The sequence below is a fragment of the Marmota flaviventris genome, chromosome 10 (assembly GCF_047511675.1).
Source record: "Marmota flaviventris isolate mMarFla1 chromosome 10, mMarFla1.hap1, whole genome shotgun sequence".
Lineage (NCBI taxonomy): Eukaryota > Metazoa > Chordata > Mammalia > Rodentia > Sciuridae > Marmota > Marmota flaviventris.
In genome coordinates, this window is record NC_092507.1 from 47,681,879 (window position 1) to 47,697,990 (window position 16,112).

The window sequence follows — 16,112 nt, forward strand, 5'->3', positions numbered from 1 at the left end:
GGATGAATGACTGAATGAAGCCTAGAAGAACCTGCAAGTGCTGAGCCAATAAAATCTTGATTAACCCTGAAAAAAAAAAAAAAAGCTTGCTGTGATTTACTTAATTTTATGGTAGAATAAAAGTGAAATAAGGATTAAAGGATTATTTGGGGGAAGTTGTCAGGTGGCCTTTGACAGCTCTAGTCCCTTCAGTGCACCTTGGGCTGATGAAGTATAATTTCAAGGGGGTAATTTCTCAGATTCTTACCTATTTCTACCATCCTCTCTTATGCCAAGCTATTTCCTTCAGTCTCTAGATAAACAAAAGCTCCCTCTTTTGTAGGTCCAGTTAGATGATTCCTGAAGGCAGTGATTCTAGTTGAATTAAAGATGTTCATCTTTGTGCATATTTATTTTCATTTCTAGACTACTAGTCTGAGAAGACTGGCTCACCTCCTAGGCTAGGTTTTCAGGAAACAGGCTTGGACAGATTGGGAAGTATAAAATGTTTATTAGGGATAGGCATGTGTGAAAGGAGGAAGAGGAGGAGGGAATAGGATTGGGCAGGGGAGAGGTTGAAAGTGTTGCTATTCTATGAACCTTGGTCAACCCAGTGGAGTGCTCTGGAGAGGGTGGTGCTACCAGAGCCATTCAGCTTCTGCTTTACTGAGTCACCTCAGGCATGTGGCTACCCTGGAAAGGGCCTCACCTAAGCATAGCCAATCTCTGCAGCTAAATCAGGCCTGAGGAGTCTGGCAGGTGACCTTGGCTGGGCAGCAAATCTTTCCTTGAAGGGGCATTGAAGCTATGACATCATCCTTTCTTCCATACTCCCAATATGGAAACCACCACCATGACCTGATACTTCTTGCTTCATGAAATCTCTCATTTCTTCCTCTATTCCTCCATCCCAGGTATCCATATCTTAAGTCTCCTGTCTTTTCCGTCTTTGATGACCAAAATGGCTTCAGAGCTATTTCTGTAACTCCAGGCTTCCTTTCCTAAAACGTTGCCAGAAATTTTCTAAAATACGGTGTCATGGTTCTTCCCACAGTAATGCTCTTTCAGTAGACTCTGCTGGTCTTGGTGGTGAGATTCATAGTAGTAGGGTTGACAAAGCCTGCTCTCTGGCCAACCCTGTCCTCCCACCCTCATCTCTGACCCTTCTCCCCCAGCGTATGCACCAGTTCACCTGCCCCTTTTGACAGTTCCTGCACAGGTGCCTCCTCACTTCTTCCTTGGTCTTTGCTCCAGGTGGTTCCTTTGTTGAGACATCTACCTACAGCACATGACATCCTACAACACATGATTAGACCACAGACTTCCTGCCCGACTGCCCAGGACTGTGTGCCTTACTGTGGCCTGCAGCCTCCTTTTGTGAGCAGAGAGGATCCTCAATCAAATCCACCTCACACAAACTAAAAAATCTTCTAAATGACTCTAGATAAGAATGCCTCACCCTGCTAATCCTCATGTTGTCTGGAGCTTATTTAATGAAAATCACCCCTTTACTGTTTGTGGAGATTGGGGATAAAGGTGGAACACAAATTCCATTTGACCTTCCTGTGAAAATTAACCCTTTAACCAAAAAGAAAAAAATAAATGAATTTAGTGGACAAGATTTCCAAATGGTGCTATTTTTAAAATTCTTGTTCTAAAACTACTTCTCTGGATTCTTTCATTCTTTCAAAATACACTTGAGAACAATACCTGCTCCATGAGTGGTAAGATAGTGAATAGGAACATAGGTTTTTGTTTCCGTCAAAGGAGAATCCATGCCAGTCTCCAGCTCTTAAGCTGTGCCACTGTGGTGAATTTACTTTTCATCTTAAATTTCCATTTCCCCGTCCCTCTGAAATGGGGGATAGTACAGGTACTACTGTACCCCTCATGGAGGTGTGCTGTTAAAATTAGATGAGAAAATGACTATTATGTATTTAGAAGTGCTTGTTACTAGAATGATGTCTATTATGTATCACTCACCAGATGAAGTGACATAGTTAAGATGTTGTCCAAGACCAAAGTGTCCAGAGGCACAAGTCTCCTCTTACAGGCTTTTGCTACCCTCTGCATTCGATGCAGACTAGAGGTTTTCCTCCCTCCACCTCCTTACTCCAGCATCTTCACCTTGTCCTCTAGACCACCATCCAATAGACATTTCACATAATCTGCATATGTAACTAAATTTCCCGGCAGCCATGATAAAGTTTAAAAAAATTAAGTGAACCAGGCATGGTGGTGAACATCTATAATATCAGTGACTTGGCAGGCTGAAGCAGGATGATCACAAGTTCAAGGCACAGCCTCAGCAATTTAGCAAGGCCCTAAGCAACTTAGTGAGATCTTGTGTCAAAATAAAAAATAAAAAGGACTGAGGATGCAGCTAGTGGTAAAGCACCCCTGGGTTCAATCCCTAATACCAAAAACAAAAACAAACAAACAAAAGATTAGGTGAAATCAATAGTATTATATCTTATTTAACCTAATGTATCCAAAATATCATTTCAACATATAATTGATTAAAAAAATCAATGCGTTATTTGACATTCATTTTTCTAGACTAAAATCTTTGGTATTTTGTATATATTTTCTACTTAGCATATCTCAGTTCATATACTGCATTTTTTGTGGGAGATAACTTATTAGATAACTTGAGTTATTATTGAAAGAGTAGATATGTCTACCCAGGTTGTTTCAGACATAGAGTTTTTCAGTAATTGAATTCAATATCAGTTTTTAAAATTTAGATGAATATTAATTAAAATCAAACAAAATTGAAAACCTAGATCCTCAGTTATCCTAGCTACATTTTCAGGTGATCAATACACATGTGCCCAGTAGCAGCTATTTTGGACCAAGAAGCTCAGATGCCACTGAAGAAGATTCAGTCTTCTTGGCTACACTTTTTTCACATTCAGTTGTGCTAGAAGCTCTCTAGTTAAAATGGATAAACATAGTGCTGTGCAGGTGCTCTGTCTCCCTTCAGAAGAGAATGGTTAAGCCATTCACCTTCTGCCCTGCTCTTATCTTCACAATAACTTCTGTGTTCAGAAGTCCTGGGGTACCTTGGCACCCAAAAAATTCCTGACCACAATTTAGAATTCCAGAATCTTGGGTCTCAAAGGGGCTTTAACACATTTATGGGTCAATGCCTGTCTAATCCCTACAGTAGAGAAAACCTTATTATAGAATTTTTTAGAGGGTAGGAGTGGGCTCAGCCTCTCTTAAATACCTGGCAACAGATGGGTCATTTCATTCTCTTCTGGCTCACATGGTTCTCTGTGTCCTTATCTCATCTTCCTAACTAGGTTGGGAGCATGTACTGCCTTTTACAGCCCCACAATACTCACACAAAGGAAGACAATCAATAAATTATTAACTGAAGGCCTGGCTGACTATAAGAATTCAAGGTCACTTGAAATATCAGGGTCATTGCATTTCACAAGTCCAAAGAACATTAATAAAATTGTACTCTGTGGTTGTGCAAGTAGCAGCCTTCTAAAGTTTACAAGTTTAGATTAGGCTCTCTTTTCAGCTTCGAAAAACTTTCAAGAAATTCTTCATTGGGGCAAAATACTTCCCTCCCTTATCCATTAGTAGAAAGAACTATACAAATAAGTGTTCTCAAATTGTTTAGGAATATATGTTCACCTAGTCTCTAAAAGGCCACTGTATTTTTATTTTTTTTATATAATTTCCTATTCTTAGAATCTTTCTCTGGTATGAGTGACACCTTGGAGCTCCTAGTTTGCAAACCATCCCAAAGCATGACCCAAACATACCAAGGCCATTCACCTGGGTCACCAAACGAGCAAAGGGACTCTTCATGGCTGCATGATTTTTATCTTTGTGAAGCTGAGAAAATGCAGGGGAAGAAGGAAGGAACAAAGAAGTTCTCTTAAGAAAACCTCTGTTTGCCTTTGTGTTTTCCAAACTAATGAGTGTTTGTTTTTTCTCATGTCTGCTCAGGAAACCAGGTGCTACCTCCCGGAACTTCTCTTGGAAGTGGGCTCACACCAGAGGCTGCAAAGGAGCTTGGCCTTCGCCCCGGGGTCCCAGTGGCAGCCTCGCTCATTGATGCCCATGCCGGAGGACTAGGTAATCTTTTATTCCATGCCACAAACAGCTGTGTTCAAGTGGAACATTCAGCAGAGCTAAGACACCCATTTTGTGTATTTAAAGCAAAGGTCAAGGACTAGTGAGTCAAGGTGTAATAATGAAAAGCCTTTTCACAGATAGGCATTTGGATAGAATTATAGACCTACCTTTTCATCCAATATAAAACCTATTTATATATTCTTAACTTTTCCAACATAGGAATATAAAAATTTGATCTGAATAAGTGTCTGGATGGCTCTTCAGTTTATTGGAAATTTGAAAAGCACATGTTCACTTTTGTCTAGTAGGTTTGATAACCATGCACTTACTGTACTCTGTTTTCTAATAGTATTGCAAAACCTTGTAAGTCTAACAGGTTTGTTCTTATAATATTTGGTTTTTATCATATATCCGTTTACTTGGTACTAGTCTTGATTTCATCTCATATATAACTCTAAAATCTGTGATTTGTGCATTCATTAATTCATTCTCAAATACACATTGAGCATTTCCCATGTCATGGCATGATGCTAGGAAACTGAATTTAAAATAAAACCAAACCAGGGCTATGAATGTAAGACCCCGCGTTTGATCCCCAACACCAAAATAAGTAAATAAAACAAACAAATGTCAAATTTTAGTGGAAAGTACACATGAAGTCAAAAAGATTTATTGAAAAAAGTGGTGTCTTTGTTCTTATCCACATTCCTTTTACAATTTTCTTTTCTTTTTGGGTAATTTGACTCTCTCTCTCAGTGTCTCTCCCTTTACCCTTCCCTGTAGTTATTTCTATATTTCCTAGACTTTCATTCTAATAGCATCTTTTATGAACTGTGGTTCATAGTTCATGGCATGAGTTAAAGAGGACATGACTGTTGGAATTTCAGAATAGAATGGGATCTAATAGAATAGAACAGAGTAGAACACATAAGAGTACATCTCATATAGTAAGGATAAGCACTGTTTTGTGGACCTGTTTCCTGTGTGTGTGTGTGTGTGTGTGTGTGTGTGTGTGTGTATTCTAGGCAGTGAAGGAAATGAATTTCTTATTATGAATCATGATCAAAAACCTGACCAGTTTTGGTGGCATACCAGTTACTTGAGAGGCTGAGGTAATAAGGGGATCACTTGAGCCCAGGAGATTAGAATTAGCCTGGGCAACATTGTCCCATTGGGGATGACTTTTAGGGAACACACACACCACAGTAGCTCTCTACTTTTCCAGGTAGATGACACCTCCCCCCACCTCAGTCTCTCTCTTTCTCCTTTTGGTGATCCTGGAGATCATGCATAGGTAAGCACTCTACCACTAAGCTATACTATTCTCACTCCTCTAATTTGAAATCCTTTCTCAGATGGTTTCTTCTCTGCATATCCTTCCATGGAGTAGTCAGATATATTAAGAAATTCTCCGGATTGTGCTTCTTTCATTACTTCTATTTATTTGAAGAAATGATCACCTTGTGTTTTAGTTTCTGATTTATCTGCTTATCTTTTCCACTAGACTGTGAATTCCTTGAGGACTCCTCAATGCTGAGCCTTATGTCTTGTTTTTAAAGGTGCTTGATAAGTTTACTAAATAAAGTCTCATTAAGGCAAGAATAAGGTAAAATGGCCTTAAACTTACAATAAAGGCTGATATGTTTCCTTCTGTGACAGATTGTTCTTCTGCATGGTCCACAGACTTGCAGAAACAGTATGGCACTCATCAATCTATGAACGTGTCTGTCCTGTTCATCTTTCTGTCCTCAGGCTCTGGCACAGTGCCTAAGAAATAGTAAACAAGCAGAGTGTGTGTGACTGGTCGAGAGGTACATAATGGAGCCCTATTATAGGCAAGGGCGTTTGTCTCAAAGCACTTTGTAGTGTGAGCAGTGTGTGCTTTTGGTCGGAATGCATGATTTGGGTTTTTAAGCACAATCACAGAGAGAACTGAAGGTCCAGCTGGACATGGAGTGCTCCTATCCCTAGTAATCCTGATGTTCTACATCACAGAAGACTCCAGGGAAGCTTTCTTCATTGTGATTTTGCAATTGTCCCTGGGGCGACAGTCTCAACCATCCACCCGCATCCAGGTGACAAGCACTTGGCTGCTTATCCATGTGCTGAAAGAAATAAGGCTGCACTCAGGAGCAACAGGCACTGTCGTTTCCTTGTTGGCGTCCCAGACCTCTGTAAGGGACGTGCCAAACACACCTTCTCACTTCTCCTTAGGACTTTCTGTGCTCTTCAGTAGGACAGACTTCCAGGTGACCATGGCTTTCTCCTAACAGAGATGCTCAATGACAGAATTTTTACCTGTAGACACTTTGGCTTAGACCTTTTGTTCCCTTTAAAATACAAATGCTCTTGAGTCAGTGAGTTTCCTCTATGTTTTCCAAAAGTTATTTTTTTAAGTGGAAAGATAGGATAAGACATTAGATTCTTTAAGGACTTGAGCTTTGTGCCAGCAATAGCTGGGAAGGGAGATCTTGGTCACACAGGATTTGAAATCCCTACTTAACAATTTTGAACAAGTTTGATCCTTCTTATACCACTTCTCTCCCCTTCACCTTATGGCCAGTTCAGGATCAGAATATCTGGGAAAGACAGGAGCCATAGAACAAATGTTCCCTCTCATTTTCCACCTTGCCTCCACCCTCTCAAGATGTGAAGAATAAGAGAGGCCTAAACGTCCTAAAAAGATCACCCACTAGTCAAACCAAAGATTTACTAAAGATCAAGTGCATGCAACCCTATCAGCTATATTTTTGGAAACCAGAGATTATCATCATGAACAAACCATAGAACTCCTCCTATTCCTTTCAGAGAGAAAATTCTCTGGCCTGCTTAATAGTGTTCTCTTATGATAGTGAATCTTCTGAGACTTATTGTAACACTGTGATAAGGGCATTCCATACACAGTCTGAAGATCTGGATTAAATTCCTATTCTGCCTACACACAGTGTGCCTTTCTTCTTCTGTATTAAGAGCTAGCAATCTTTTCATAGGATTGGTATAAGAAATGGTAATGTAAATAGTTAAAGCAATTGGCCTACTAACTGGCACATAGTAAGCATGCAATAATGAGGTTTGATTTCCTCACTCCAGAACCACAATGCCTGACACAAAGTAGAAGCTTCATAAACAATGTTGCCTGTTAGGAAGTTGTTTCCTGTTAGGAAGTGTCTTACCAGAACTGGATTCTTAAGGCAAGACATATAGAGAAGGACCAGAGGTGCTGGACTCCCTCTGCCTTCCCTGAATTTGCCCTCAGTTTCTTCCTCTACCCATCTATCACAGAAAGCAGGATTCACTGCTTTAAGATTCTGTCTTGGTCAAGATCAGAAACAGCCCCAGGAACTGCTTGGATGCACTCTGTGTCAAGAGATCCCCAGTCAGGAACGAACCCAGCTTTGAAGTAGGAATTGGAGGCCAGCCATGCCTGTCGCAAACAAGCTCTGACAACTGTGGTCACTTCCAGTGCTAGCCTAGTATGACCTACCTTGGACTCTATGCCCAAGGAGAACCTGGGATGGGAGGATACAGATCATAGGAGCAAGCACAACTTCACTCATGCTTTTTCCAGCTCTGGAAACAAGGAGGAAGGACTTTGCCGGAATAGAAATCAAAGATAGAAGAACATTTTGTTCTTAAGGTGCTGGTTAGCAAGTTCTTCAGCAGACAGCCAGAAGATAGGAGTAGCTTTGTTTGCACTTTGTGGGGGTGGTTCTGGCCAGGGCTCCTGCTGGTGGTATTTTTCTAGCTTATAAAAATAGCATTAACTTTGTTCCAGGTCTTTTCTCGGTTTTAGCACCCCACCTATCCTGAGAGGCAATAACAACCTGTTTTCTCTCTTAAGCCCCTCTCTTAGTTGTTATTCTTTATTGACCAAACTCCTGATTATCCATCAGATCTTGAAGATGCTACCTGTTTCTCTGGGAAGTCTTTCTTGACTCTCGAAGCTGGCTGAAGCACACTTTCTTCTTTGTTCTTACTTTGTCTTGTGTTTGCATGTTTATGTGCAACGTTGTTTCATCTAATTCCTAACCCCTTTAACACATGACCATTTTATCCTCATAAACCACAACTGTGCAGTGGTTTGCACATAGAGGGTCCTAAATACCTGCATATTTAGTAAATGAATGAATGGCATTTCCTCCATAGGGGGTGGATATTTCAGCTGAGAGATATAGTAACCTCTCCTTATAGAGGCAACTGTCCTTATATAGAAGTTACATCTGGCTCTGTTCTCCAGGAGCAAGAGAGTCTGGTTTGTACACTCCCTAAGCAACTCCTAGGTGCCTGGAAATCTCCATCCTTTGTGTTCCCACCACATTAGCAGGTTTTGGCCAAGAGCAAACTTTGTGGCTAGGTTTAGCACCACTCTTTGATGAACAATACAGGATTCTTTGCCAGATGTTGGATTGGCTTAAATTGCTCATCTGGACCAGATGTTGTATTGGCTTAAAAACTGCTCATCTGAGTTGCAGAGTCGAACCAAAATAAGGATTTTGAATTTCTTTTCTTCTTTTTTTTCTTTAATGACAGACGAATTTATTCAACTAGTCTTGGAAAAGAGTTTCTGATCAGTGTTTCCCAGAGCAAAGCATAGTGTGTTCAAATAAGCAATAAAATACACCAATTTCTTATCTTACCATTACCAGTGTTCTAGAAGAATGGGTAGACAGACAGCAAATTTACTTAGCTTGATTATTTGGGGGAGTATTTATAAGATATATACATATGTGTATATATATATATATGTGTGTGTGTGTGTGTGTGTGTGTGTGTGTGTGAATATATATAAATTACATAATTTATTAATTTATTTTTTTAATTTACACATATATATTAATACACACACACACATATATATTTGTCATGTTTGACTAAGAAACATACTTACTAGGAATAAAATCCTACATATCTAAACATTAGGATTACTAACACGTCTGTGTTCAACATAGAATAGCTCCTCATAGCAACACTGAAGTGCAGTTAGGACTGGTATGTGTACCCTCATAGTGATGAGGGAACACTTGAGTTTCAGAGATCTCTGGGCAAATCAGCTGTAGGTCCAAGATAAGATAAGATTTTTATTTCTTATCTTACACTTTGTTCTCAACTTATTTTTAAAAAAATTTCCTGGAAGTACAGAGTTGAACCCAAGGTCTCATGCATACCAGACAAGCGGACTATCATTGAACTACATCCCAGCTCTTTTTCAACATTTATTTTGAGGCAGAATCTCACTAACTTACCCAGGCTGGTCTCAAACTTATGATCCTCTTGCCTCAGCCTCCCAAGTAGCTGGAATTACAGGCTCATGCCACCAAGCTTAGTTTCAAAGCAACTTTTTACATATTGTTATTTTGTTCCACTTGTCAAATGAGACCATTAAGGCCCCTGAGACTGTCTAAGCTGCCCACAGTCAGTCAGTGGCAATGCATGATTCAACCCATACCATCTGATTCCAGAGTTCATGTTTTTTACTCTTGTATTATATGGAATGGCATATCTACTAATATGTGATGCAATCTACTCTTAAGTAGACTTAAGATACCATCTGAGCAAGTAAAAATCTTGAAAAAAGAAAGTCTCTAATTAGTACGTATTGATAAGCAAATTTACTAGTCAATGGGGAAATAAGGTAAATATGAGAGAGAAGTATACTCCTGGAGATTTAGTCTAGTGGAGAAAACAGACAAGCACATAAAGTAAATTTCAGTTATTTGTGCCAATGTAAAAGGCTTAGGCAAGCCACAAAGAGGGCTCAAACTTGAGACTTGAAGAATTATGAAAGGTTTCCTAGAGGAAGTAATGTCTGGTAATATAACTACAACAATTCCTGTCCTGTTATTGCTTCTTGGTAAAGTAAAATTTATTTATTATCACTTTTAAGTTTTAATTAGGCTTTATTTTTAATAATAGCAGAATCATTAATAAGAACAATTAGACCCACTGTTCTTCTTGATGCTACTGCTACTCTGACCATTTCTTATCTGCCTCCTCTGTGCCAAGGACAAGCTTCACATACTTTATCTCCCACTCCTTGCAATAATCCTATCTATAAGATTGAGGATGCTTCTCTTTGAATTGAAGGCAGAAAGAATAACAGTCCCACAGTCACACAAGTACAGTCATATTGCAAGATTTGAACTTGAGTTTGACTCCAAAGTTCATGTTCTTTTGCTCTAGATCTGTAATTCTCAACCAGGAGTGACTGTACCACCTGAGGAACATATGCCGAAGTCTGAAGACACTGTTTATCATATCTGGGAAAGAGCAAACAGTACTGGCTTTTGGTGGGCAAAGGCCGGGAATGCTGATGACCATTTTAGCCTGCTCAAGCTACCCCTCTACAGAAAAAAACTATCCAGCTACAAATGCAACAGCACTGCAGTTGAGAAACCCTATTCTACTCTGAAATACATTCAGGATATTCCTTTATTCATTCAGTCTGTTTCTATAGAAGCTAAAAAGCAGAACTCAAAATAAGGGTTTTGCTACTATCTTAATACTTTTTATGTTTTGTGACATTAACTCTTCAATGAAATTAGTTGTGAGATAAGGAAATCCAAGTGAATACTGAGGAGTAGGGAGTACAAAATGAATTCAGTGCCATCCATCTAACTAAAGTCAAACCTCGCTGGACTTGTTGGCCTTCTTTCCTTTCTGATACTCTCCTTTGCTCACAGGCTTCATGGTTTGGGAACCTCCTCTCCCCAACCCAACTAGGCAATCGTACTTATCCGTCAACACTCAAGTCTGTTACTCCCACTGTTGAAATGTCTCCAAACTTAATCTCACTCTTAGGAAAACATCAATCCCTCCCTATTCTGTTTCTGCAATTGCTTTATACTTATTTTAGTTTTCCCCCAAATCATATTCCCCTTTGTATGCCTACCATTTGGCATAGAACACACATAGTCAGCCCACATGTACATCAGTGAATTCATTGATAATTAAAGTAACAAATATGAGGATTTTGAAAACGCAGAAACAACGATTGCTAATTCTGGGTGAGGGAGCCTTTGAAAAATATAGATGAACAGGCCAGATCTTGCTGAAGGTTCTGAGTCTTAATGTCTGGGATCAGGCCTGGGAATCTGATTCTAAGTGCAGAAAATATCACCTGGTATCCAGAGGAGACAGCTATGGAGACAAGTGGGCACTGAGGACCTGGGGGTCAGAAGCAGTGGTGATGTTCAACTGTCCAGGAGGCAAATCAGACCAAAGCAGAGCTGTGCTGTGAAGGAGCCAGGCCCAGGCTCTGGCCAAGAGCTGGGGGTAGGAGCGAGCTTACCCAAAAGAGAGTGAAGGTGAGTCCAAAGAGGCAGACTGTGTGCAAGAAATGGAGGGGATTAGGAGCACAGATAAAGTTGTGCCGGGAATCTAGAAGGAGAAAAGCCGTGCCAGTCCCGAGCAGATAGAGCAAGGACATCTTGAGGAGTTCCTGGATGCAAGTCAGAAGGGGGAGGAAGAAATTGTTAATGCGATTTCAAGTTTATTGTTTTAAGTTGAGGTTTGGTTTCATGGAAACCAGCACTGCCTGAGACCTCTGCAGCTGTGTGAGCATGGCACGGCTTGTGTAGTGCAGGGGCAAAGAGGAGATGTGGGGGGAGGATAACTGTGTGTTTCATGTTCCCAGGCTCCCAGGCTTCTTTGGAGTGGTGTGCTTCCCTGGAAAGGGAGCACAGGCCTGAGCTGGACACCAGTCTTTTACCCTGTGGACAGAGAGCTGGGAGGGATCCAGGACCTCAAGGTTACAGCTGGCTCTCCATCTCACCCCTCTTTAAATCTTGTGTCACACAATTCAATGTGCACAGCTGTGACCTTGCCATGAAATCATAACATTTTTTTTTGTTTGATACATACACTCTGTTTGGATAATGGGTTTAAGAACTAAAAAGTTGCTCGCAGATTTTCTCTACCAAATTCTTTAGTTTGGAGATGAGAAAACCAAGGCCCAGAGACACAGTGAATCATCAAAGGTTATACCAGCAAATTACTGTCAGTTGAAAACCTACACATCCTAATTCATTAGCCAGGGCCCTTCCCCCATTATGTAACACCATCTCCAAATTAGGAAAAGAATGATTCCTGCTGTGTTATTCTATTCCATACCTAAGATCCCATTTAATGACTACAGTCAGTATCATGGGTGGCTATTAAATAGGTAAATTAGTTTTTCTAAGCCACACATGAATAAGTCTCTTTGTTTTGTTGTCACAATCTACACTTAGCTCCAAAGAGTCTCCCTCAAGGCTGGCAATAATAAAAACACCTGGTATTCAAGTTTGCTCCAAAGAACTCAAAGCTGTTATTTTTATTTCAGCTGCCATTTATTGAACATGTATTCTGTGCCAAGTGTTTGGCTAGGTACTTTAATAGTCACTATTGTCAGCTTACAACATGCTGTGAGCTACCATTATTTTCAACATTTAACATTCAAGGAAATCAAGGTTTCATAACTTGCTCAAGGTAACATGTTAATAAATGATAGAAGTTCTGGGTCCAAGTCTCTCTAACTCTGAGGCCCATGAGGTTTTCCCTAGTCACCCTGGCTATTGTATTTATGTGTACAGATATATCTGTGCCTTTCCTTAGGTTAGCCTGTACTCGCACCAAAGTGTATCTGTGTAATTATGTCTGTTCAGCATTCTTCTGGGTAGGTATTCTCTAGATCCATTTCATGGATGAGAAAGATGAGGCCCAGAGTGAGGAAGTGACTTTAATAAAGGATACTCAAAGAAGCACAAAAGTCTAGTTTCTACCAGTATGGGGAATAAAGCCAGGCTTGTTAAAGCAGGCTGGGAGTGGGATATGTAGCTGTTATTTTTTTTCTCTGTGTTACAGAGATCACTAATATTTATATTGAGATCAATTTTGTGAGTCTCATTTAATTAACTAATTTCCTATGTGCAGTGACTTGCCATTTTTAAACCATCACCCCCAGGAACAAGGAAGGTAGTTTTGCTTTCCTTTAATGGTCGAGAAACTGACACTTCAGGAAGTGAGGGCATTTGCCCAAGGATATAGACCCAGAAAGGTTGGATCCAAACTCAAACCCACCTGACCCTGCCATGCTTCACTTCTGCTCATTGCCCCCTCCACATCCCACAGTGAACAATACTGCTGGTGCATGCAGCAGAGTGTCTTGACCCTGCCAGTTCCTTTGCCCAGAGCCCTGATTTTGAGCTCATCTCTGACCATCTCATCAGCCCCAGAACTTTATTATTGCTGAGGGAATTTTTACCCAGCAGGTTCCACTTATTCTCCCATGTGGCTGAGAATATGAGTTACCATTTTCCTTTGTTGAGCTTGGGAACCAAAGCAAAAACACACAATCACCCAGCCCCCGGTTCTGACATTGCCAACCACCTGTTAGGAGGACCTCCCACTCCAAGTTCAAAAGGTAGATGGCTGCTTGAAGAGTGTTTGGGGGCCCAGAGTCTAAGATTGCACTTGCGTCATAGGCTGCAAGAGTAGGATCAAGGCCACTGTTTTTCATGGCACAGAAACTCTGCACGTGGTGCTTCCCACCCATATACTATCCCTGAGTCCTACTGTTGACTTTGGGCCGCTCATTTCAGCAGCTGATGGTGAGAAAATGCACATCTCCAGTTACTGTCCCACGGCAGCAACCTCACATCTGAGCTGCTGACAGCTTCCCTATCATCTCTCTGTAGGCCTGATTCATTTTCTTGTTTTCAATTTTCTGTTAATTATTCATTCATATAAGTCATTATAAAGAGCAAAGAGAAATAATTTTTTAATTTCCCCACACTGAGCATCTTGAGGACTGCCTGAGTGCCTTCTGTAGCCAATGTAGACATCCATAGAAGCTGAGAAGGAAATGTTGGAATATGGGGAGGCCATACTAGTCTTCAGTTGTATCATTCAACTGCATTCTCTCCTGCCTTTCCATAATGCTAATCCTCATGTATGCTCTGTATATGACCCTGATGTAAGAGTATGGCTCTCTGAAGACAATGATAATTTAAAATCTTGAGGTCACATAGCACACTTGTGAGGACACATAACTGATTTAAATTCTGGTTCTGCAGCCTGTTTTCTGCTCCTTGGGAACTCACCTGACATTCCATGTCTCACTTACCCCACCTGTGAAATAGGAATAAAAATAACACCTACTTCGTGGAGCTGTTTGAAGAACAAATGAATGACAAGTATTATAAACAGTGCCTGGCAAAGCTATTCTGTATGTTCAGCTGTGATTGAGGTAATCTCAGTAGAAGTACACTGTGAATGATGCTAGTGGACAAAAGAAACTCAGATTTATTCCTCTATGTGATGCCCTCTTCCTATGTGTCAGGCATTGTTTTAGGTGGATTAGATACAGTGATAAACAAAGACAGCTTTCTACTTATAGAGCTTCTAGCCTTCTGGGGGAGTTCATAAACTCTTATATAAGCATATATATGTACATTTATTGTATTGGTGTATGTATGTGTTTGTGCATACATGCCATTCACATATCCATGTGTTTATATGCAATATACACTTGTGTTTATGTGTGCATGCACGTGGTCTTCATGCCATGTGTACTGCATGTGTATGTACTTGTGCTTGTGTATAACATGTGTGCATGTGTATATGAATATATATGTGTATATAGTATATACATGCACCTATGTGTATGTGTGTTTGTATTTAAGTGTGTATTTATGTGTCTGAAGTATATATGCATATATTTGATGTCTCTTTATATATTCTGTATATGTGTACATATGTATCTATGAATATGTGTATGAACATCTCTGTTCATGTAAAAACACACATATGCATGTGTATGTGTGTATATATATATATGTATATATATATACAGTCATGCACCATATGATGATGTTTCAGATCATGATGGACTGCATATATGACAGTGGTTGTCTATTGACACTGTAGCTATCTTAGCTTATGTAAGTATAGCTTTGATGTTCACACATGATGAAATTGTTTAGCAATGCATTTCTTCAAACATTTCCCCACTGTTATGTGACACATGACTGTATGTATGGTATGTATGTGATATGCATGCATGTGTTTGCACCAGGTGCCACCAAGTGTCACAAAGAATGGATCTATATAAAGTGACAGAAAGTTCCAGGAGGTGCATGGTACAGAGAGGTCAGGAAATTTCAGTCCAGAATGGTGACTTTTGAGGAGGCATTTCATCATATAAGAAGTAAGGTGAGATTAATGTAGTTAGCAAATATGCATTGGGCTGAGACTTTACTCAGATATGTGCTGGGCACTGGCACACCAGTATGAAGAGGGCTTGGTTCCTTCTTCAGGTTCTCAGCAGCTGGTGGAGAAAAGAGTTTTGTCCTCAGAACAATCAGTACATCTGGCACACTGCTCCTTTAAAAGGTGAGGAACATGTTGCAGGAGCATACTGATGGATCAGTCAGCTCTGCATGGACAAGTTAGGAAAGTGTTGCTTAGGAAGTTAAAACTGGGATCAGCATTTTAGAAGGCAGGAACAGCATGTGCAAAGCCCAGGAATGTGAGAAGTCCTGACTTAGTCAAGGAGCATTTCCATGTGGAAAACCATTATTTGTGTATGTGAGGGAAGCAGTGAGAGTGAGCCAGGAAGATAGGACCTGTGGAGCTCCGTGTGGGCTCTAAAGCCATTTCCTGGGTTCAGATTCCTACATTGTACTTAGCCACTCTGTGCCTCAGATTTCTCTTCTATCATCAAGAGTGAGAAGAGTGCTCCCAGGGTTATTATAAAGATGCCTTCTCCTGATGCTTCATGAGCAGTCCATGTGTCAGTTACTCCAGTTTGGAAACCGGAATGTAGAGGGTTTTGAATTAGCAAGGTAAGAAGTTTTAGATGCTAAAATTAATTTGACTCAACCCTACCTAGTCAGGTAGCTTCCTTAGCAATGATTCTGATGTGAAAAGTGTATGAAATGTTCTACATTGAGCATGTGTCTTTGGAAGTACATCTATGATTTTTAATACTAATCAGTGATACTCAAAGGAATGGTTAAGGCAGTAAAACGTAAATACCTTCTCATTTTGAGCATAGA

At 40.3% G+C, this 16,112-nt stretch overlaps 1 protein-coding gene across 16 annotated transcripts in view; it reads left to right on the forward strand.

Annotated features, from left to right (window-relative positions):
- The window catches only part of Fggy (FGGY carbohydrate kinase domain containing), a 409,490-nt gene that overhangs the window by 194,281 nt on the left and 199,097 nt on the right, over window positions 1–16,112 (forward strand). For all 16 annotated transcript variants that reach the window (XR_011708838.1, XR_011708841.1, XR_011708845.1 and 13 more), the window contains one exon: window positions 3,949–4,077. Coding sequence is in view for 2 of the 16 variants with exons in the window: in XM_027945053.2 (XP_027800854.2) it covers window positions 3,949–4,077 (129 nt within the window). In the remaining 14 variants the exon portion in view is untranslated. The remainder of the gene's footprint in view (window positions 1–3,948; window positions 4,078–16,112) is intronic.